The sequence below is a fragment of the Mandrillus leucophaeus genome, unplaced genomic scaffold, assembly GCF_000951045.1.
Source record: "Mandrillus leucophaeus isolate KB7577 unplaced genomic scaffold, Mleu.le_1.0 Scaffold362, whole genome shotgun sequence".
Classification (NCBI taxonomy): Eukaryota; Metazoa; Chordata; class Mammalia; order Primates; family Cercopithecidae; genus Mandrillus; species Mandrillus leucophaeus.
In genome coordinates, this window is record NW_012103832.1 from 1,481,919 (window position 1) to 1,505,317 (window position 23,399).

Genomic DNA, 23,399 nt, shown 5'->3' on the forward strand with positions numbered 1-23,399 from the left:
TTTGTTTTTTGCTATTGAGTTTTGGGATTTCTTTAAATATTTTAAGATTAATCTCAATTGGATATATGGTTTGCAGGTTTTTTTTCTCCCACTTAGTAGACTTTCGTTTCACTCTCTTTATTTGTTCTATGCTTAAGTTTTTTTTTTTTTTTTTTTTTTTTTTTTGATGTGGTCCCACTTGTTTATTTTTGTTGTTATTGTCTATACTTATTGTGTTATATCTATGAAATAATTCCCAAGATCAATGGAATGAATCTTTTCCCCTGTGTTTTGTTATAATAGTTTTGTAATTTCAGGTCTTATATTTAAATCTTTAGTCCATTTTGAGTTGCTTTTGGTTTATGGTGTAAATTAGGGATCTGATTTAATTTTTTTTTTTTTTTTTGCATATGAAAATCCAGTATTTCCAATACCTCTTGACTTTGTCTAGGAGACTGTCTTTTCCCTGTTGTGTTTTCTTGACCCACTTGTCAAACGTATATCTGTGGATTGGTTTCTGGGCTCCCTATTCTGCTCCATTTGTCTATTTGTCTGTCTTTATGCCAGTGCTCTACTGTTTTGATTACTATAGCTTTGTAATACAATTTGAAATCAACTAGTGTGCTACCTCCTGCTTTGTTCTCCTTTCTCAAGATTGATTTGGCTATTTGTGGTTTCTGTGGTTCCATATGAATTTTAGAATTTTTTTTTCTATTTCTGTAAAAAATACCATTGGAATAATAAATGAGATTGCATTGAATCTGTAGATCACTTTGGGCAGTGTGGACATTTTAACAATATTAAGTCTTCCAATCCAGAAAATGGTATGTCTTTTCATTTGTTTGGGTCTTGGTTCACCTCCTTCACCAATGTTTTGTAGTTTTTAGTATACAAACCTTTTGCTTCCATAGTTAAGCTTATTCCCATGTATTTTATTTTTTTGGTGTTATTGTAAATGTGACTGTTTTTCAAATTTTCTTTTTAGACAGTTTGTTGCTAATAGTACAAACAGAACTGGTTTTTGTACATTTATTTTGTATCCTGCAATTTTCCTGACGTATTTTTTCATAGGGTTTTTAGGGCTTGCTATAAATAAGATCATATGTTCTGCCAACCGGGCCAGTTTCACTCCTTCCTTTCCAGTTTTAATGCCTCCTATTCTTTTTTCTTGCTGAATTACTCTGACTGGTACAAACAGTACTGTGTTGAAAAGAAGTGGTGAAAGCAGGCATCCTAAGACCTTATAGGAAAACCTTTTTGATTTTCACACTGAATATGATATTATCTGTGGGAATTACATATAGGATTGTATTAATTTAAGGTAATTTCCTACCATTCTTAGTTTGTTGAGAATGTTATAATGAAAGGGTGCTGAACTGTTACAAATGCTTTTTCTACATCTCTTAAGATAATCATGTGTTTTTTATCCTTTATTCTATTAATGTAGTGTATCATATTAATTGATTTTCTTATGTTGAATGATACCTTTAACAAATGACGCTCTGAATCTTTTTCTTTCTCTTCCCCCTGCTTTTTTTTATTTAATTAGTCATGTGGAAGGCATATCAATATAAACATAAAAATAAAAAAACTTGATATATCTGTGCCTGAAAAGCAAATATCTCACACAAACATATAAGACAAAATCTATATATTTCTTGGGTTTCTTAGGGAAGGCCTCAATTTATTGAGGCATCTCTGCCTTCTAGAATTAGACTCCTCATCTGGACATCTTCAGTGCACACATATCCATTAGAAGGTAGAGCAGCAATCCCAGACATGAACTAGTAATGAGTATTTGGTGAGATTTAAGGGATACGTGACACTGTACTTGTCTGAGTTGTGACCCAACTCAAGAAATCAAGGTATGATATTCTTATTATATTTTATAAAATTACTTCTAAAATTAAAAGTAATTGACAATTGTAATGCTTGAATGTGTTAAGTATGAATTTATATGTAATTTGAATACTTTTTATTTATTTTATCTGCCCTTTAGTCTAGAGTGTATTCAGCAAAATGTTGATCACTTTTGTCCTTTTGTCCACTTCTTATATTTTATAGCACACCCTAAAAGCATAAGCAAAAATTTTCTTCCATTTTGTAGGCTGTCTCAGATGATAGGTATTTCTTTTTTCTTTTTCTTTTCTTTTCTTTTCTTTTCTTTTTTTTTTTTGCTGTGCAGAAGCTGTTTAGATTAATTAGGTCCCATTTGTCAATTTTCACTTTTGTTGCAAATTACTTTTGATGTTTTTGTCATGAAATCTTTGCCCATGCCTATGTTCTGAATGGTATTGTCTAGATTTTCTTCTAGAGTTTTTATAGTTTGGGGTTTTACATATAAGTCTTTAGTCCATCTTGAGTTAATTTTTGTATAAGGTGTAAGGAAGGGGTCTAGTTTCAATTTTCTGCATATGGCTAGCCCATTCTCCTAGCACTATATATTAAATAGGGAATCCTTTCCCCATTGCTTGTTTTTGTCGGGTTTGTCAAAGATCAGATGGTTGTAGATGTGCAGTTTTATTTCTGAGAACTCTATTCTGTTCCATTGGTCTGTGTGTCTGTTTTGTACCAGTACCCTGCTGTTTTGATTACTGTAACCTTGTAGTATAGTTTGAAGTTGGTAGTGTGATGCCTCCAGCTTTGTTCTTTTTTCCTTAGGATTGTCTTGGCTATATGGGCTCTTTTTGGGTTCCATATGAATTTAGTAGTTTTTTAACTAATTCTGTGAAGAATATCAATGGTAGTTTAATGAGAATAGCATTGAGTATATAAATTATATTGGGCAGGATGACCATTTTCACAATACTGATTCTTCATATCCATGGACATGGAATGTTCTTCCATTTGTTAGTGTCCTCTCTGATTTCCTTGAATAGTGGTTTGTAGTTCTCCTCAAAGAGGTTGTTAACTTCCCTTGTTAGCTGTATTCCTTTGCTATTTTATTCTTTGGTATTTTATTATCTTTGTAGCAATTGTGAATGGGAGTTCACTCATGATTTGGCTCTCCACTTGTCTACTGTGTCTGTATAGGAATGCTTGTGATTTTTGCACATTGATTTTGTATCCTGAGACTTTGCTGAAGCTGCTTATCAGCTTAAGAAGCTTTAGGGGTGAGACAATGGGGTTTTCTAGATATAGGATCATGTCATCTCCAAAGAGATAAAATTTGACTTCCTCTCTTTCTATTTGAATACCCTTTATTTCTTTCTCTTGCCTGATTGCCCTGGCCAGAAGTTCCAGTACTATTTTGATTAGGATTGGTGAGAGATGGCATTCTTGTCTTGTGCTGATTTTCAAGGGGAATGCTTCCAGCTTTTGCCCATTCGGTATGATATTGGCTGTGAGTTTTTCATAAATGGCTCTTATTATTTTGAGGTATGTTCCATCAATACATAGTTTATTGAGAGTTTTTAACATGAAGGGATGTTGAATTTTATCAAAGGCCTTTTCAGTGTCTATTGAGATAATCAAGTGGTTTTTGTCTGTAGTTCTGTTTATGTGATTAATTACATTTATTGATTTATGTATGTTGAACCAACCTTGCAAGTTGAAGCCGACTTGATCGTGGTGGAAAAGTTTTTTGATGTACTGCTGAATTCAGTTTGCCAGTATTTTATGGAGGATATTCGCATGGATGTTCATCAGAGATATTGGCCTGCAATTTCCCTTTTTTTGTTGTATCTCTGCCAGGTTGTGGTACTAGGATCTTGCTGGCCTCATAAACTGAGTTAGGGAGGAATCCCTCCTTTTCAATTGTTTGGAATAGTTGCAGTAAATCCGTCTGGTCATTGGCTTTTTTTATTGTTGTTGTTGGTAGGCTATTTATTACTGCCTCAATTTCAGAACTTGTTATTGGTCTATTCAGGGATTCAAGTTGGAAGGGTGTATGTGTCTAGGAATTTATTAATTTCTTCTAGATTTTCTAGTTTATTTTAATGGAGGTGTTTATAGTATTCTCTGATGTTTTTTTATATTTCTGTGGGGTCAGTGGATATCCAGAATCTACAAAGAATTTAAGCAAATTTACAAGAGAAAAATATCCCCATTAAAAAGTTAGCAAAGGACATGAACAGACACTTCTCAAAAGATACTTATGCAGCCAACAAACATATGAAAAAAAACTCAACATCACTGATTACTAGAGAAATGCAAATCAAAACCCCAATGAGATACCACCTCATGCCAGTCAGAATGATGATTATTAAAAAGTCAAGAAACAACTGATGCTGGTGAGGCTGTGGAGAAATAGGAACGTTTTTACACTGTTGATGGGAATGTAAATTAGTTCAACCATTGTGGCAAGACAGTGTTGGCATTCCTCAAAGGCGTAGAAACAGAGATATCACTTGACCCAACAATCCCATTACTGGGTATATACCCAAACTAATATAAATCATTCTTTTATAAAGATACATGCATGCATATGTTCATCGCAGCACTGTTTACAATAGCAAAGACATGGAATCAACCCAAATGCCCATCAGTGATAGGATAAAGCAAATGTGGTACATATATACCACGGAATACTATGCAGCCATAAAAAGGAACAAGATGTTCTTTGCAGGTACATGGATGGAGTTTAAAGCCACTATCTTTAGCAAACTACTGAGGAACAGAAAATCAAACACGGCATGCTCTTGCTTATAAGTGAGAGCTGAACAATAAGGACCCATGGACACAGGGAGGAGAAAAACACACACTAGAGCCTGTCTTGAGGCATAGGGGAGGGAGAGCATCATGATAAATAGCTAATGAATGCCAGGCTTAATACCTGGGTGATGGGTTTATAGCTGCAGAAAACCATCATGGCACACGTTTACCTATGTAACAAAACTGCATGTCCTGCACATGTATCCAAGAGCTTAAAATAAAATAAAATATTTTTTTAAAAGCATAAGCAAGAAATTTTCTCATTCGGTCTCTCTTTTTCTGCTCACTCTTTCTCTTCTCTCCCCATTTCTGTCTTTTTCTTTCCTTCCCCCCTTTTCTTAGTGTTGAATAAACTTTGCCATTGTTCTGCATTCCAGGTTCCTCATCTCTGTCCTTTCAACTTAGCCCATTCATTGTTCATATTATACATCCATGATACAGAGTTAGCCTGAGCAGAGAGTAAGAGCATGAGCTCTGCAGTCAGACAATCTACATCCTTGTCAGGCTCTTCTATGGAAAACTATGAAATTTTTGTATCTCAAAATCTTCATATTATTACCAACATCTAGCTGCTCAAGTGTATTACCTCTTATCTTTTTTAATCTGGCATTTTGGGATGATGGGTGAAACATATGGAAGCTAGGTTAATATTGTTCTTTGTGACCCCATTTGCTATTCTATATTAGATAGTTGTTTCTTTTACCCTTTTCTTGCTGGTGGATTACCAACTGCAACTGTTGCTCTCCATTTTCCTGCCTCAAGAAGTCTTTCCATTTTAAATTTCTCCTCGTTACCTCTTAGATTCTGAGAATTTAAAGCACTGAGCCAATTAAAAAGTTTTTTACGAGTGAGACATGAACACATCCAGAGCAATGGCTTAAGAACCTCTTCCACAGACATTTCAGAATTTAGGCTTTGTAATTATGACTTATGTGGTTCACAAATCCTTTTCAACTTCTATTTTGGATGGTGAATATTTCTGGAATTCTGACTAGCAAATCAAGTTTGTTTTTACTCTATCCAATTTTTTCATAATATACTAGAGGTCATCAATGTTATTCCTTCTTTCTGTTAGAGAGGCAGCACTAATTCTTCTCCTGGCCAAAATATCGTCAAATATTCAATCAAACTTGGAAATTATGAACTTTGTTTATTTTGCATTAGAGTTTACAGCCCTTTACATTCATCTTAAGCCAGCCTCCCTAGAATAGAATCCTGGCTTCACCTTTCACTAGCTGTGTGACTTAGGGGTTATCAAAAGTGTTTCTAAATGGTTTCTCAAGTTTGGTAAAAAGTAAAATAAAGTAATAATAGTACGTATCTCCTATAATTAAGTGAGTTAATATATGCAAAGCTTTTGGAGAATGTCTAGGACATTTTAAGGGCTGTAATTGTTTCCATCTAATTACAGACTGCACAAGGGCAGGATTTTGGCCTGTTTTTTTTCTAACATCCTCAATGCCTGGTATGCAATTGGTACTTAATAAATATATGTTGAAATAACATTTTTTCTTAAAATAGAACATATGTACATCTCTAAATTTACAATGAGTTTATTTGGTAGTAATCGTTGGCCTACCTAATTAAGCTCCTGATGTGATTTTTAATCTTTGCCATATTATGGAACCAATGTAGACATTTGAGTAGCCAAACATAGAAATATCATAGATATAGAGGCTATATGCCCAGGTGTTTTCCTAATCATGATAAAAACTTACTCTAAGCAATCCTTTAGAAATTATTTAACAAAATTTTCTTATTTTTTAGAACAGCAAACAGAGGCCCAGCAGAGTTAAATTTATTCAACATTATTCTTTAAGATTGGCTATAAATAAATGTTAGTCGAAATTTCTATAAAATAAAATTACAGAGTCATAAAGGTGCTCAAAATATTACACTGCGATAAAGTGTCCCCAGAATGGATTATGAGAAAGAAAACTAATCTTTTTCAGACAAAATCTTTTTCCCAATAGGAGAGTACCTTTCCATATGGTACAAAATGAAAAAGTAAAAACTATAGCTATGAGATCAACACCAGATGGTCTTAGAGGTGATGTCTTTATCTCTTCTGCTGTTGCTATTTCATACTCAGAAAAGAGCTTTAAATCTTGACTAATTTGCTAAATCCCTATTAAAGTATGTACATACTAGCCCTCTTGTGAAAAAGGCCATGTAGCCTTTATTTTGGTTTCAGAGTCAGCATTTGGCTGAGTTACATGGTTTATTAAAAATAATGTTCAATGGTATAACTGAACAAATAAGTACAAAGGAGTGCAAACAATATGCTGTATTTACTTTTTTGTGAGTGGTGCATTACATTTGATAGATAAATGCTTTGTCATCTCCTTGTTAATAATATAAAACATGGGTAAGTTTAAATGGGTAGAACAATGAAAGAATTTGCAAGTTGTCATAACTAGAATTTGTCAATAAATGGCTCATGAAATTCTTATCATCTGTCACATTATTTCACAGTTGGTAGGTTTTTTTTGATTATTTTATTTTATTTAGTTTTTGAAACAAAGTCTCACTGTCTCCCTAGGCTTGAGTGCAGTGGCCCAATCTCAGTTCATTGCAGCCTCCATCTCCCGGGTCCTAACAATTCTTGTGCCTCTGGCTCCCAAGTAGCTGGGACTACAGGTCTGTGCCACCATACCTGGCTAATCTTCGTATTTTTAGTAGAGGCATATTTTTGCCATGTTGGCCAGGATGGTCTTGAACTCCTGACCTCAAGTGTTACTCCCGCCTCGGCCTCCCAAAGTGTGGGATTACAAGCGTGAGTCATCATGCCTGACCTTTTCATCATTTTAAATTAAGTTTGATGAATATTCAGAGCTTAGGTGGAGTTTCAGTTTACTAATTTTTAAATTCAACTTTCTTTTATTCAGTAAAACTTTATTGAGCACCTATTCTTTGTCAGATATTCTTCTGGGTGCTGGTGGTACAAAGATGAAAAACACTACCCTTTTTACTCTGGTGTCCTATTTCTAAATATCTCACAGTGAAAGCATAGGGGCAAATGTTCTAATGAGGGGGTACCATAAACAACTATTCTCACACAAAGAAAGAAGCAACTCAGTTGGTCTGGACAAAAGCTGGAAATTTTAGGGAAGAATTGTTGTTGTTATTTGAACATGATAAATTTCCTGATGACTGGTTTAATGAGTGGACAAGCACTGGAAGAGAATTCCAGGCAGAAGAAATAGAAAGTTCATTCTTTGCTGATCTTGTGATGAAAGTGTCTTTACAATCTAGTACTGTCCTTAAAATTCTGGTGTTTTCCATTAATAATAAGAAAATTTTATGGACAACAAATACTTCAGTTGGAAATGCTTAGCTTGGATTTTTCTCTCTATGAGAGATTACCCTCTGGGATTCTGCAGCAAATGAATTCTCAGCTTCCTGTCAACTTGAATGAGACCAAGTTTGCCGGTGGCTCACCTGTTGGAAAGAACAGTAAAGGACTGTTGATCAAGGGAAGGAGATATGTGCAGTGCTAATTTTTTTCTTCACCATAACTTGACAATGTTTTTAAAGACCTTTCAAGCTGCTAGGTATTAGTACCCCAACTATTGGTATAGCTTATACACGGGGATCATCTTTTTTGCTTCATTGACTTTTGCTCACCTTAGAACACAAGTTCTATTTCTCTAGATTTTCTACTTGTATTGTTCAGTGATTAGATTCCAGCGTAAGTGTCACTTACTGTATTTCGTAAAGTCTTAGTTTACTGAAGCATGTACCTTTTGGCAGTTTTCTCTGCTCACTGTGCTCTGATGACATAAACATCCCAGTCAAGCATGATAAATGCATATGACTTTAGAGAACAGGCAAGTGAAGTAAACATACAAAGTCAGTTAAGACAAGGAGAGTCATGCGGAGTGTGCTCTTTCTCTTCTTGTTAAGTTGTAAGCTTCTGACTGCAGGGATTCTTTGACTCTTTTGTTCGCTGATACCTCACAGCTTACTATCACAGGGCCGGACACATAGTAGATGCTGTAGAAATACTTCTGAATGAATGGATAGGGAACGTATTGTACTAGGGAGAACAAGCAGTGCCTAAAGGCATTCATTCACTCATGATAACAACAACAATAGATACTGTGCCAGGCAAACAAAACCCATCTAGGGGATCTCTCATTTAGGACCCATGGTCATATGAATCACATCTCTTCCTAAAAGTTATACAATTGTCAAAAAAGAAACAGTTACTCTGCCTTCGCAATCATTTCCGTAAATGTCTGTCCTGTGAATATTAAAGTAATGAGAAATGCATGTTGGCTTCAATATTTGTAGTAAAAGTTTACTCCTACATTAAAAACTGTTTATGAATACAATTTCAAATATTGTTATTTCCTAGAGCATCATTTTAAATAGAATTTCCCAGCATGATACCAATCTTGGGCTTAATGAGAATCAATCAATAGGTGAATGATAGTATTTGAATAATAACTCCACATAAATGGGTAGATTATTTTGAGTTTTCATATCAACTTCTAATATATTATCTCATCTTTATTTTGTGAAATATTCATTGCTACTTCTATTCAATGAAATACATGTTGAAAATGAATTTCAATGAAATATATGAAAATACAGTGATATCTTCATCGCAGTGAAATGACTAGTTCTTCCAAGAGAAATATTTTTCTGTTCCTTGAATCTGTAAGCACAGTTTAAGCATGTTTCTCTACATACAAGTTGGATTTAATTTGTTTAGCATCTGTATATGTTCTATGATTTAAATAATGTAGAGTCATGGAACAGAAGCAAAAAGTTAATTGTGTATTTTTACCTCATCTCTCTTAAATTCATACTGTGCTCTCATTATTTCATTTTTCAACTATATCTTGATTGATAAGGGTGCTTTCACTTACCACCTACCCCTTCCTTGTTCTTTCTTTACCCTTTACACATTGTCTCCATGTAGCCACTCGTTGATCACTGGATTTACATGGAAAAAAAGTCATAGCAGACACTGTGTGTGTCTTGCCTTTCCTCCTGTCCTGACCTGGAGGTTACTGCAGTTTCTTTGGACAGATTGCATATTTATTATTCGATCTGGCAAATTTCATTGAGTGCAGAAATGTGTTCAGCCAGAGCATGAGATGGGAAAGTTAAGGCCCAATTAATGAGGAGCAGGAGTTGACGGATAAACACCTGAGTCAGGCTCCTTGTTCTTTAGATAGAGAGCTTTGAGGTGCCCTCAACTTGGTCTCTCAGAGGGTTCCTAGCAGCAGGGAGCCAAGTTTCCCACAGTGATAACCTGCTCATTAGTGCCCCTTTACTGGCGTTTCTTCTATCCTTCGTTTGCCCTTTTCTGCTTCTTCAATGTTTCCTGTGATCTCAGCCCAAATGAACTGCTGTGCCAGGACCTGCTTTTAAGGGGATTCAAACTAAGCAGATATTTCCTACCTGAGCATTTTAAAATTGGAGTTTTTTTCTGTTTTTTTTTTTTTTTTAATTATTTATTTATTTGTGTGTGTGTGTGTGTGTGTACGTGTGTTTCTCCTTCCTCACAATGTTCTCTGTGAATTAGGTTACTCTATAATACTTAGATTATTTCCATTCAAAAAAAGAAAGTCTTGAGCTTAAGTTAGAATATCTCTAATTCAAGGCAACTGGAAGGTTTATACAGTTGTTAACTGCTTTCTAATTTGCTCGGAGTCTGGATGGAAAGCTGGGTTCCTTTTTCATAATTAAGTGCTCCAGATCTACAGAGAGTCAAAGTCTGTAAGAATGTAAAGATGATTAACACTGTATCCTGCTTTCAGATTTTAAAAAAGATGCTTATCTTCATGTTTGCCTATTATGTTAGGTAGCGACAAAAACAAAGCACCTAAGAAGTCAATGACTTCTGCTAAAATAGTATTTTCTTTCTATATAATGTATTCTTAGTTAACCCCCAAATTAAATATTTGCATCACACACCCAGAATACGTCATGAGGAACTGAATCACTACAATTTTTAGTGGGCATGAACCCCAGTATACAAACTTGGGTTTGAAAAATATGTATCTGTCTCTACTATTTCATAATTCAATATTATTTTTTCTTTCAACTCCCTATTCTGCCATAACCTCAGAAAACTTTATCAATTTGGAATTCCCACTTAATTTAAATTCTAGGAGATACTGTTGTACCAAGGCCTGGAGCATGAGATCTGAATCCTTTGACAGGCATATATTTCCTAAGACTTCTTTCATCCCTATTGTTTTGGCACTTTTTAGTGCTAGCTGGTCTCTCTGCTCCCTCCATTCCACCACTGTGGACTGGGAGCTGTTTCCCTGGAACATGGGAGTCTTTTCCATGAGATGACTATGTCCTTGTCTACATAGGCAGCCACACTCAGTGAGCTCAAATAGGAAGGGACAAATTGATCTCCTATGATCTTGAATATCCAAATGTTTGGGATTTGGTGTGGGTCAAGAGGCCAGTTATTCCTCTCTTGGACCCACTGAAATGTCTGTTGCTCAGTCCAAGAAAACTTTGTTTGCCAGGAGAAGAGGTGCTTATGGGGACATAGGAAGAATTCCTTTTTCTCAAAGGTATTTTCTAAAATATACTTTCTATGTTGCAGTTACTGAAATTCTATTAAGATTTTATCATTTTGGAAAATAGAAACCACAGACTTTTTGCTCCCCTTTCCCTTCCTTTCTTTCGCTTTCTTTCTCTCTTCTCTTATTTTCTTGTCATTCAACTTCGCCATGCCTCTCCAGGACCAATTATTTCTTTCTATCTATCTATCTATCTATCTATCTATCTATCTATCTATCTATCTATCTATCTATCTGTTTATCTATCTATCACTTTGTGCATCCTTTGTACTAGCTATTATTGAAAGGGCTTTAGATTATGCATGTTAAATTATCTAAATGTTGCAAGATAGTTACAATTATTTTCCCCATTTCAACAATGGAAAATTGAGACCCTCAACTGAAGACAAAGAACTTACTCAAGTTCACATAGGTATTAAATGGCAGAGTCAAGACTTGAACCAGGTACCTTGCTCTGGAATTTGTACTCTTACCACTTAGCTATCACATTATATAATACTTCACAGAATGCAATCATGACACTTTTCATCTGGCTGAAGAGTCATAGTGGTAGCCTGGCTAACACAGAAGGTAATATGAAGAAAAAATTGACAGGAGTAGCTATGGAAACCTATAAAAAGAGAATGACTAACCTAGAATGTTTTATGTTACTCTTTGTATACCCCCAAATTAGCAAATGATTCATCCAATATGAGATATTTTCCTTAAAATATTTTAATAGACAAAAATATGTTTATGTTTTTCCTATATCAGTTTTTACTCAAGGACATGATTTACACTGAAGCTTGATAAATCCTAATATCTCTGGTGCTTAAGCAAAGCCTTACAGTTTTAAAAAGCTGATATTTATGAAAGAAAAAGTAAAATACTAGAACAAAATGACAATGATTTCAACTTTTTTTTTCTTTTTTTGAAATTTAAAGCTAGCAAATTTTGATATTAAAATATATACAAATGTTTTAAAAGTCTTGAAATTGTTATCTGTTTTGTGGTCTACCTGGGCTATTTTTAGTTTCAGGTATAATCAGATAAAATAAGTGCCACCATCAATAAAAGTAACTTGAGCAATACTGTGTTTTCAAGTCAAATTTGGAAGAAAACATTTTTAATAATGTTATGAAGGTAGTTCTAAAATGTATTATAGTTAGAACAGTGATCTTGTTATATATGCATTATTTTTAAACTTTGAAATTGTCTTAAGCTTTGGTTCATTAAATAATATCTAATAGAAGACAACTCATCCGATACAAATCAATTTCAGGGGCAAATATTCCTTGACTTAATGTCACCATTGTGTGTGTCCATAGTCCAAATATAAGCTGTTTATGACCTTTAGGCCTTGGGTCTTTTAATTAGACTAAAATGTGATGTAAAAGAAATAAATTTTTGTTAATATGATATAAATGTTGAGATCTCTATAGTTATATTTTAATCAAATAATTTTCTATGATTATGCTATTTACTTTAAGTCAGGCTATAGAGATTTTCTTTACCTCTTCATGACAATACGTTAATAATTAAGTATAATGTCTATTTTCAGAATATTTAATTAGTAATGTCCTCCATCAATTTAAAATTAAATAACTCTTTGAGATTTTTTTCACCAAAATATGGCAACTTTTGCATACTTTTTCATGATGTGCATTTCCCAACAGATTTTCAGTCATAAATATTTATAATTTCATATTAACTCTTCAGAAGGGCTAATAGTATGACATTTTAAAAATTCCCATATTATTTAAAGTGATGTTGGAAGAGTCAACATGAAACATTGATGTTTAAAAAGGTCATACAGGCACTTCATGCCTTTCCCATAGAACTATAATGTGGAATTATTTTCTTGCCTCTTCTGGCTTTTTTTTTTTTTTTTTTCCAAATAAGGCAGACAATTTTGAACTTCACAAGTAGTCTAACTTTTATTCTGAGTAAAACACTCAACTCTAAGCTGAAGTTAATGTATTTTAAAAAATCACACAGTACAATTGAATAGTTTAAATATTTCTAATATAGATTGATTTCATACAATACAGCTCTAACATTGACAAAATATTTCTGAATGTGTGACTTGAAATGTCATTATAATGTATTTCCCCTGTTTTTATTTAGGGATGCATTATTTAGGCTAGCACGGCAGTGGAAGCAGAACAAAAAGTGCTATATGTGAATAAAGTTTTTGTACAGTTTCTATTTGGAGTGTTTGATGAAAAGGCTGCACACAGCTTTTTCTATTGAATGAATGTTTATCTTTGTATTTTTTAACCTAAAAGATTACAAAAGACTTGTTTTTAGTAAGGGATTATTATAACCCAAACAGTAGTGGCAAGCATGGTTTAGTGGCTGTTTGAGCTCTCAAATGTTTGTTTATAAGTTTTAAAGCAGTGTTTATAGGAGCTCACTGCCTTGACCTTTGTAAGTGAAGAGGTTAGAGATGAAGTATGGACACTGCATTAGAATTAGATGATTTTATGTTTTCTTTTGAGAACAAAAATCAGGCTCACTGAATGGTAAAAGCCTGGGTGATCCATGACTTTATCTGTCACTTGGTTGTATTCAGATTGCAAAAAATTATCATTTCATCTCAGAATGATCCAAAAAATAAATGATTAACCATCTTCACCATGAAAATACAAGGACTGAATATCTGCAGTATCTGTACTGGGAATGATAAAAACAGAAGACGATTGTCAGCATTAAAAAAGAAAGGGATATTTTGTTTTAAAACCTTAATCATGCTTATTATTCCAATTTCAGAACAATAATCCAGGAAATATAAATTTTATTTCCACTTTCTATGTGTAAGATTCTTAATACAGTTCTACATGTTTATACCACTTAATTAAAATAAGAAACCATTAAATCTTGTTTAAATTTGAGTAAGAGAGTATAATACAGTATGATTTTGGCAACAGAGGACTGTATTTCATTTTAATTTCTTGAATGAACCAATATAATGCATGCTGTTGAATTCTAGTTGTAGCATATCTAAATAGGTGCATGTTCTTTTGTTTATGTCTTTTAGCATCACCGTCAATTAAACTCTTGGTGGATGATCCTATAGTTGTAAATCCTGGAGAGGCCATAACATTAGTATGTGTTACAACAGGAGGAGAGCCTGCACCTTCTCTCACCTGGGTCAGGTCCTTTGGGACTCTGCCTGAAAAGACTGTTTTGAATGGAGGAACTTTGACCATACCTGCTATCACCTCAGATGATGCTGGTACTTACAGCTGCATTGCCAATAATAATGTGGGAAACCCTGCAAAAAAGTCCACCAACATCATTGTGAGAGGTAAGTTTGCTGAGAGGATGTTGCAACATAGATTCCTAGGTTAGGCTCTCAAAAAGCGAATAATGCTTGATACAAAATTACCTCTTCAAATATTGCATATATCTTTACGGAGAAAATCATGTATAAATCATAATGGTGGGTAATTGTAAGTGGAACTTAAACAGGTTAAAGATTAATAACAGTGCTTTATATTTGCATTGAATAGCTTTCATAACACATTCTTAGTGATACCATCAAATGCTTTTTATATGTTGTTAAAAAAATTGAAACAAAAAATGTGGCATACAGCTTAAAACATTCACTGTGTAAAATATATGGATTGTAACATAGTTTAGGAATTCAGTAAATTTATCAATTTAATAAACTTTCATTCAGCCCCTATTACAATCATGGTTTTAAATTGTGAGGTTATATAGAGATCTATCAAACATTATTACCCTGTACTCAGGATTTCACTGTCAGATAGTGAAAATAATATTTATCAATAGTCATATGATAAGGTGTTTGAAAAGAACAAACAAAAGATATAGAAATTAAAGAGAAATGTATAGCCACTTCAGGCTGAGGTTATTAGGGAATATCTAATGACATTTGTACTAGATCTTATAAGTTGAGTAGTGTTTTGACAGATTGAAATTGAGAAAAGACAGAAAATTCAGAGATAGAACATGCAATGCTTATTTGAGAAACTGAAGCAAAATGTAAGTCAGTAAGTCAAAGTAGCAATGCTGTTCTAATGTGGCCATTACCAGCTAGTATGCTGGCACCACGCAGGCATGTTTTCCCTCCATTTTGGAAGATGGAAAGAAGTTCTGAGGCAGATGTACAAAGAGACCATATGCTTCTTCATGTCTCACTTCACCTGGTATGGTCCTGGGTTGGAAGTGGAGGGTGGACACTGATGCCTCTGAAGTTAAAATAGACATCCATATGCTGAAGATGACCTTTTGAACATGCAAATGAAAATTACTTATGATGGAAGCAAAACATAATCAAGTGTATAGAGATAAACATGTGAATATAGATTGTGGTGGTTTTATTTATCTGTTATGCAAATTATTAGAAATATGCAATTTGACAAAAGTATACTCTATTCAAAACATTTCAAGTTACAGTGTAAATCAAAACACTGTGAATAGCATACCATCTGCCACAAAATTGTACACCATACAATATTTAGTAATTATAACATGTACAATTATTTTACATATCAATACAAAATAAAACATACTGCCAGTTAAACTACCATAATGTGTTATGAGATAGAAGATTATTGATAAAGCTCTTCTAAATTTGTTTATACTTAGATTTTCTTTTAAAACATGCTTTTAAAATGTTTCTTTTAAAACATGCTTTTAAAATGTTTCTTTTAAAACATTTATTAGCCTACATAAAAAGGCCAATAAAAGCAAACTAAATTGATTAAATTATTCATAACACTTCACACTCAGAACTCGACTTCTAAATTAGTTTTCATTACAAGGTCATTGATGATGATGCTTTGTTATACGATATTGTTCTTGTGTCATTAAGAGCATTAATAATTCCAAATTATAGAGAAATACTGTCTCTGAGATTTTCTTTTAAGTCAGGTCATGATTACTAATAGCAACCATGACAGACTATTGAATGTAAGAGGCATTCTGATCTCAGAATTGTTAAAATATAAAAATAAAGATGGATTTTAGAATCAATGAAATGTGCTCTTTGTTTCAATTGTTTAACGAACTTCTACTGCACAACTACCATATGCTAAGGATGCAGCAAATGTAAGGAATGCATGAGTGTGACTGCAAAGATCAGTGACTAAACGTCTGCCCTCAAAGGAGTTTACAGTCCGTTATGGAATATAGAAATACAAAGGAATTGTATATGGAAATATATAGAAAACAAATAATTCACAATGGAAGTATCCAACTTTTATTTTTAAAAATATTAGTATTGAGAAATGGGGCACATTTTAAGCCTTGTGTCAGTGAGCAACCAGATTCTGTTCTCTGTCTACCCCATTTTTTTAAAAAGAAATAGAAAAATTGTATTGTCCTCGGTGTTTGTTTTATTTCTATTTTTTGTTTGTTTGCTTTAAAATACTTGTTTTTCTAAGTAGGCATAAAATAATCTACCAAATCTTACTGTAATTATGAAAGTATTGAAGTATGATGATTAAAGCATTGAAGTATTGAAGTATAATGACGAAAGTGTAATATCAAAGTACCGCAACATCTGTCCTTAAGTGCCGCTGATACAATGCAGAATCTTTTATTCCATTATTTTATCAAGAACAGTAACTTGTTAGAGAAAAATGATGAATTGAATTGAATTTTCATAATGGAATCATTTGCAACTATATGGAACCCACATACAACTGGCAAAATGTCCAGTATAAAATATCTATGTGGCTTATACACCCTTTATAAGGGACTAACCCAGTGAACAGCAAATATGTGCCTAGAGAATGATTTTCTCCTCTCTACCCCACCTAACAGGTTTCACCTGTATCCTTACAAAAGAAAGTTTCCAACTTTGACATGAAAGACCTGAAATCAACAAAGCCTTAAAAATGTATTTCTTCAATCTTATGATTTCTTTTTATGCCTTTAATTTGTCTGATGTGTACATTTGCATAATCGTATTATATTGCTAGTGGGACTTCTCAGCAGTGGCATTCACGTAATTCATAAAATCAAGTTTGTATATAATCTTAGTGAATATAGAAGTAGCCTTGGTTTTAAAGGATCCTAGATTAAACTGTGGGGAGAAAAACCACTGCAATAATATGAGGCATCTGATTTCTGGTCCACAGAAGTCAAGAAATTCAGTTAAGGAAAACAGTTTTCTTTTTATTACACAAATTATTTTCAAGCCTTCTGAATGTATAGACCTCTGTGAGTCTTAGATTAACTGTGTCATGGATACAGTAGATATAGAAACCTAGGTTTATCTCCTCTCATTCTTCTCTGTAATTAAATCAGGATCCATGGACCAGGTTTCTGAGTAAGCACAAAGATATTTTGTGCATGGAATTCCCATCCTCATTTAAGAAGGTCCATGCACAGAATAAGAGTATAGAGTGCTGATAGAAATAAAATTCAAGAAACATTTCTGAATTCTTTATTCTACTTTTATAAAAATAGAGAACAGTGTAAAGTAAATAATGGAGATAACACTCCATGTAGATAAGAAGTAGAAAACTGAATACAAATCTCATATGGTTTACTACTTTGGGAGAACATTTATTAACGTAGCACCAATGCCTTTTCTTATCATTTTTTTTTTAAATTGCAGTGACTGAGCTACATTTCTCCTAAGTTAGGAGAGAAGCAGTTGCCTAATACACCTGAAAGGAATGTTGCATTGACTTCCTATCCACATGTTCCATGCCCTGAGCTCAATGCTTTCCAAACTTCTGTTAGATATGACACTTCCATGTAAAGGTCTCTGTTTTCATGCTTCATTCTACTTAGAAATGCCTACATTTCTCTTATGTCGTGAATTAAACCACTGTGTTGAACATGTATGGTTCAAAATATCAAGACATTACTGTATTTTAGTGTACAGTGGCCTCTTTGAATGTTCTGTAGTATATTCAAATCACAAACACATTTAGTTCAGTGTTTTGGATTCATGGTCCAAAATAGTAATAACTCTAAACCTGATTTAATGCAAAATTCTCTCCCCTCCCCAACTTGGGTCCACTTTGGGCTGGAGACCTGAAGTAAGAAAAGGAGATGGAGCACAGTTGGCTTTTTTGTCTATTATCTCTCCACCTACCTCTCCACTTAGCCCAACCCCAGCCTGATAGCTAGGTTCTGACCACCCTAGCTCAGAGTGAACTATGAAGATCTGTATACAAAGCTTTCCCAATTCCTTGGTGACATGTTAATGGACCCTTAGAAAGTTTCTCTACCCAGACAATATATGTAGATCAAAGCGAGGTATCCAGTGATTGGGCGTTTCCCTGAGTCCATGGATATGCCACATTTCCTGAGCATCTTGTGCTGTACCCCTACCCCCTCTCTGCTGATGGCTTCCTTTTTCCTCTAAGCAGCCAACTAAACAGAGCCCAAGACATGGTCATGTCCCTTCCCTGTGAGACTCACATCTGTCTGGTGGAAATGCTTACCAATAGACTATGAGAGCACATAAATTTCAGTGTACTACCTCTGTTCTCTTGCCACACCGGTTTTAGTTTCTTCAGATATGAGTCAGGCAACATTGGAGGGAAAATATTTCAAAGCTGACAGGTCCCATGGAAAGCTCCTCAGTAGGACTGAAATGAAACAGACAGGGTCTCCTTTCTCCACCTTGAGTTTGGAAGAAGTTGCATCTCACAGTTTTCTCTAAAGATATCCTTCTAATTAAATTTGGTTTCTCACTCTTCTTTTACCTTTAATTGTCTGTAAAGTCTAAGAATCATGGCTTGAGATTTCTTCCACTTTCTCCAAAAATTCTACGTAAGAGGGAGGTCTGTTTTGCACTTACTATGGAATTCTGTGTGTTCTATTTTCAGGTAAAAGTGAGCTGGTAAAAGTCTATTCTATCATCTAGCTTTACAAAAATGTAGGAGGATTAGAGGAATTTTCAGATTTTCTAACTAGCATTCTTGAAGGCGATTTATCAGCAAGTCCTTCTGGTTCTGTCTTCAAAATATACTTTTAATCTGATCCTACCTTTCCATGTTCGCTGCTACCACACATGTCCAAATCATCGATGTATCTCTCCTGGTTGATTAAAATAGCTTTCTATTGTTATTCTTTCCACTGTACCCCTTTTTTAGAAATTCACCTGCTATATTAGATAAAGTAGCCTGCGCTAAGTTAATAAATATACCCATACACGTAATTTCTCAAAAGAAAAGAACTTCAGATTTTGTTCATGAAAGCGTACAGAGTGTTTACTAGTTCATATTGCTGCTGAGTGTACTTGGGGTTGCTCCATGTGGTCATTCAGGTATCAAGGCTCATCATGTCTCTGCCATCTTCAGTCAGTGGCTGCTAAGGTTACTATGGGTATTACCTCCATCCCTGTCATCGGGAATGGGATGGAGCTTGAATGAGCACACATGGGAGATTTTTATGGGAAGTACACATCAGTTCCAGTCTGGAACTCAGACACATGCTCATACCCAATGACTTGAAGGCTGGAAAATTCGTACTATGCACTCAAATAATTTTAAAAATCTCATTATCCTGATCAAATTCCTCCCATAGCTTTTCATCTCACCCAAAATGGAATTAAAATTCCTCATCATCATTTCATATGCCTCTCATTTTTAGTTGCTCTACTTTAGACACATTGGTCTTTCTGCTTTGAATGTTGTTTTTCAAATACTATCCTCTGGTAAACACCTTCTCTGACTCCCCTATCTTAACATAGCACATCTCTAATTTCCATACCATGATTTATTGCTTCTTATCACATCACTACCTGGAATTATTTTATCCATATTTCTTCACTTATTATCTGTCTTTTTAATAGAACTATAGGGGTACAGAATTTGTCTGTTTGTTGTCTTATTTAGTGATGTAGTCTTGGAGCCTAGAATATTACCCAGCATATAGTAGATGCTCAATAAACATGTGGTTAGTGAGAGAATCTCTTTTTTAAGTTCTTCGGCTCATATTAGATTTCTTTTCTGGGTATGACTCTTTGATAGCCTAAGTATGTATTAAATGATGTTAAGTAAAACTAGAAAATTCCATGTGCATACTCAATCATTAAATAATTTGTGTGATGTGACCAACTTGTTTGAAAGGCCACATTGTTCTAATTATTTATTGCTATGTAACAAACCATCCCAAAAGAGTAGCTTATAACAATAGTAATCATTTGTTTTGTTCACAAATCTGGGAGTTGAGAGGCTCAGCTAAAAAATTCAGGGTATCCCATATAATTGCAGCTAGAGGGTGGGTAGGTCTGCAGTAATCTTCAATGTTTTTTTATTCAAATATCTAGTGCCTGTACTAAGAAGCTCCTACAGCTGGGCTCCTCAGGGCAGTCTGTCTCTTCTCTTTGTCTCTCTCTCATTCTTTTCTCTTTACATGATTTCTTCACATGGCAGCTTCAAGGTAGCCAGACTTCTATAAGACTACCAGACCTAGTGTTCCAAGAACTGCATGGGTTTTTGTAATGTAGCTTCTGAAGAAATGCAGTATGATTATTGTATTCCATTCTTCAGTGCAGTGACAGAGTCTGACCCAGTCCCTGGAAAAGTCAAATATCTCTACCCTGTTATGGAACAGACACGTTTTAAAGCCACTGTAGTATGCAGTATACTTCATAAACTATATTCTTCACATCATGCTCCCATGATGCCTTGATACTCATTTAGACCTTTACTTTTTCCATTTTTGAACCCATAGCCTCTGCAAAATGACACTGTAAATGATTTTAGAATCAATGAAATATGCTCTTTATTAATTTTAGAATTATTTCAGCATTTTTTTTTTTTTTGGCTAGGATCTAAGAGTCCTAATATAAAGAAGTAAAGAAGTATGTCAATATTGAAATAGAGTTAACCTTTGTGGAAGAAGTCAATATGTATTCAGTGAGGCATGAATTTATACTTTCCTAACTGCACAGAAATATCCTGTAACCTACAGGAACATCATAACTCTGTTCCAAAAAGTGATGATTTAACTAATTCTAGTTTATCGACATGAAAGGACTGTATTTTTTAAAATATCAATTTTAATATTAAGTAATTTATTCTGAATATATTTGACTAAAACATGTAAAATATTAGCACTGCTAATATTTCTAAATTATCTTTATGCTTATTACAGAAAGACTTATAATTCCAAAGTTTTATGATTAAAAGTTTTTGACATTTGAGTGTACCAGTATGTTTAGAGAATAGTAATAAATAACATTCATTGAGCACTTATTGTGTACCAGGCTACCAGTAACACTATATGCATAAGCTTTTTAATCATCTCAACACATTTATGAGGTAAAAAATTATTATTCCCATTTTTTTTCAAAAGTAAAACAGAAGGCCGGGTGCGATGGCTCATGCCTGTAATCCCAGCACTTTGGGAGGCTGAGCAGGTGGATCACAAGATCAGGAGATTAAGACCATCCTGGTTCATCCATGTCCCTACAAAGGACATGAACTCATCCTTTTTTATGGTTGCATAGTATTCCATGGTGTATATGTGCTATACATATGTAACAAACCTGCATGTTGCTCATATGTACCCTAGAACTTAAAATATAATAATAAAAAAAATGCAAAAAAAAGACTATCCTGGCTAACACGGGGAAACCCCCGTCTCTACTAAAAATTACAAAAATTAGCCCAGCGTGGCAGCATGTACCTGTAATCCCAACTACTTGGGAAGCTGAGGCAGGGGAATTGCTTGAACACAGGAGGCGGAGGCTGCAGTGAGCTGAGATCGCCCCACTGCACTCCAGCCTGGGAGACAGAATGAGACTCCATCTCCAAAAAAAAAAAAAAAAAGAAAGAAAGAAAAAAAAAAGAGCATTAGGTAACTTCCCCAAAGCAAGCTTTGTTTAAATAATAGAGCTGGGATTCAAAGATCACACAATAAGTTTCCAGGGCCATTTTCTTAGCCAAGGAGCCATTCAAATTTTAGCCAAGTTTTTACAGATATTTAATTTTCTCCCAAATATTTGAACTGATAATGGTCCTTTTTTATTTCCTCTATTCTTGCATTGCCAAAGATGTACTAGGGATTCTTTCTAGATTGTGAGTCCCTTCTTTTTATACTCATGAAAAAAATCTCAACAATACTGAGTCTTCAGATATTTTTCTTAGTAACATTGTTTTCTTTCCCATATATACAGACTCTTTGAATTGAAGGAAATTCTGTTTTTGTTAATCAGTATTTTTCCTCCAGTAATGGTGGACATAATCTTACTTAATGTCAAGTTCTAACTATCACAGTGTTTACAGTTTATGATTTTCTGAATATCATTATATTTTGAAGAACTTGATATGACTGACTTTCACTGGCTTTCTTATAAATGACTGTACAAAGTTTTTAAAGAATTTGTAGTTACTGGAAGAGATCAATGGGATCACTAAAGACAAATATTTACGTAACACAATATTTGCATAACTAAAACATTTAGCATAAGCAAGAAAATACAACGTATACTTACAAATGTGTGTTCACTGTTTTTGTTGAAAGGTATATATCTTAAGCTATTAATCGGAGTGTCAATCAGAGTTAATTGGCAATTTCCTAGAATGATTTGATAAAATTTAGCCCATATGCGCATATCCATTTCTGAATATAAATCAGTGGTGAAATTCCAGTTACTGGGCCAGTGTAGTTCTTCCCAAGCATTTAGATTCATCAAATTTAATTTTTAGTCAATAGCTTTGTTACATAATCTTTCATTATTAAAACTATAATGATGATGGCTAAAATTGTAGAAAACCAATGCCTTCACATTCCCCAAAAGCAGAACTGTCTGCTGTGTGCAGGTGTCCCAATTATTCATGCAGATTAAGTGCTTATTTCTCTTTTCCCAATTTAATATTCTGTAGTAATTGCACCTCCCCAAAACACCAGAGCGAATTTTATTGTATTATTTTGTAGCTCAAAAATGGTTTCATTATTATCTTTTAAAAATTAATCAAGGCCATATAAAATCTAAAAATTATCATTCAGTAGTTCTCATCTGAATTTAGGTAGCTCAGTTTCCTTTTGTAAATAAAATAAATGTAACTTATCCTTGTTAATTAAAATAATTTATGAAAATTATCATAAATACAATTTCAAATAAAAAATTTTGTCTAGATATTGAAAAATCTTATAATTACTTTTATGTAGTGATATTCAGGCAGCTTAGTTATACATGGTTATTTTATTAAAACTTTTAAATTTTCCTACTTAGTAAATGGAGTCTCCCTTGTCATATTTACTCTAGCCAAGAAAAAATCTTTCAGT

General features: G+C 34.0%; 1 protein-coding gene across 1 annotated transcript in view; it reads left to right on the forward strand.

Moving 5' to 3' along the window:
- Positions 1 to 23,399, forward strand: part of MDGA2 (MAM domain containing glycosylphosphatidylinositol anchor 2) — a 916,950-nt gene that overhangs the window by 606,561 nt on the left and 286,990 nt on the right. Inside the window, exon 6 of the mRNA XM_011989775.1 lies at positions 14,209 to 14,478. Coding sequence (XP_011845165.1) covers positions 14,209 to 14,478 — 270 coding nt within the window. The remainder of the gene's footprint in view (positions 1 to 14,208; positions 14,479 to 23,399) is intronic.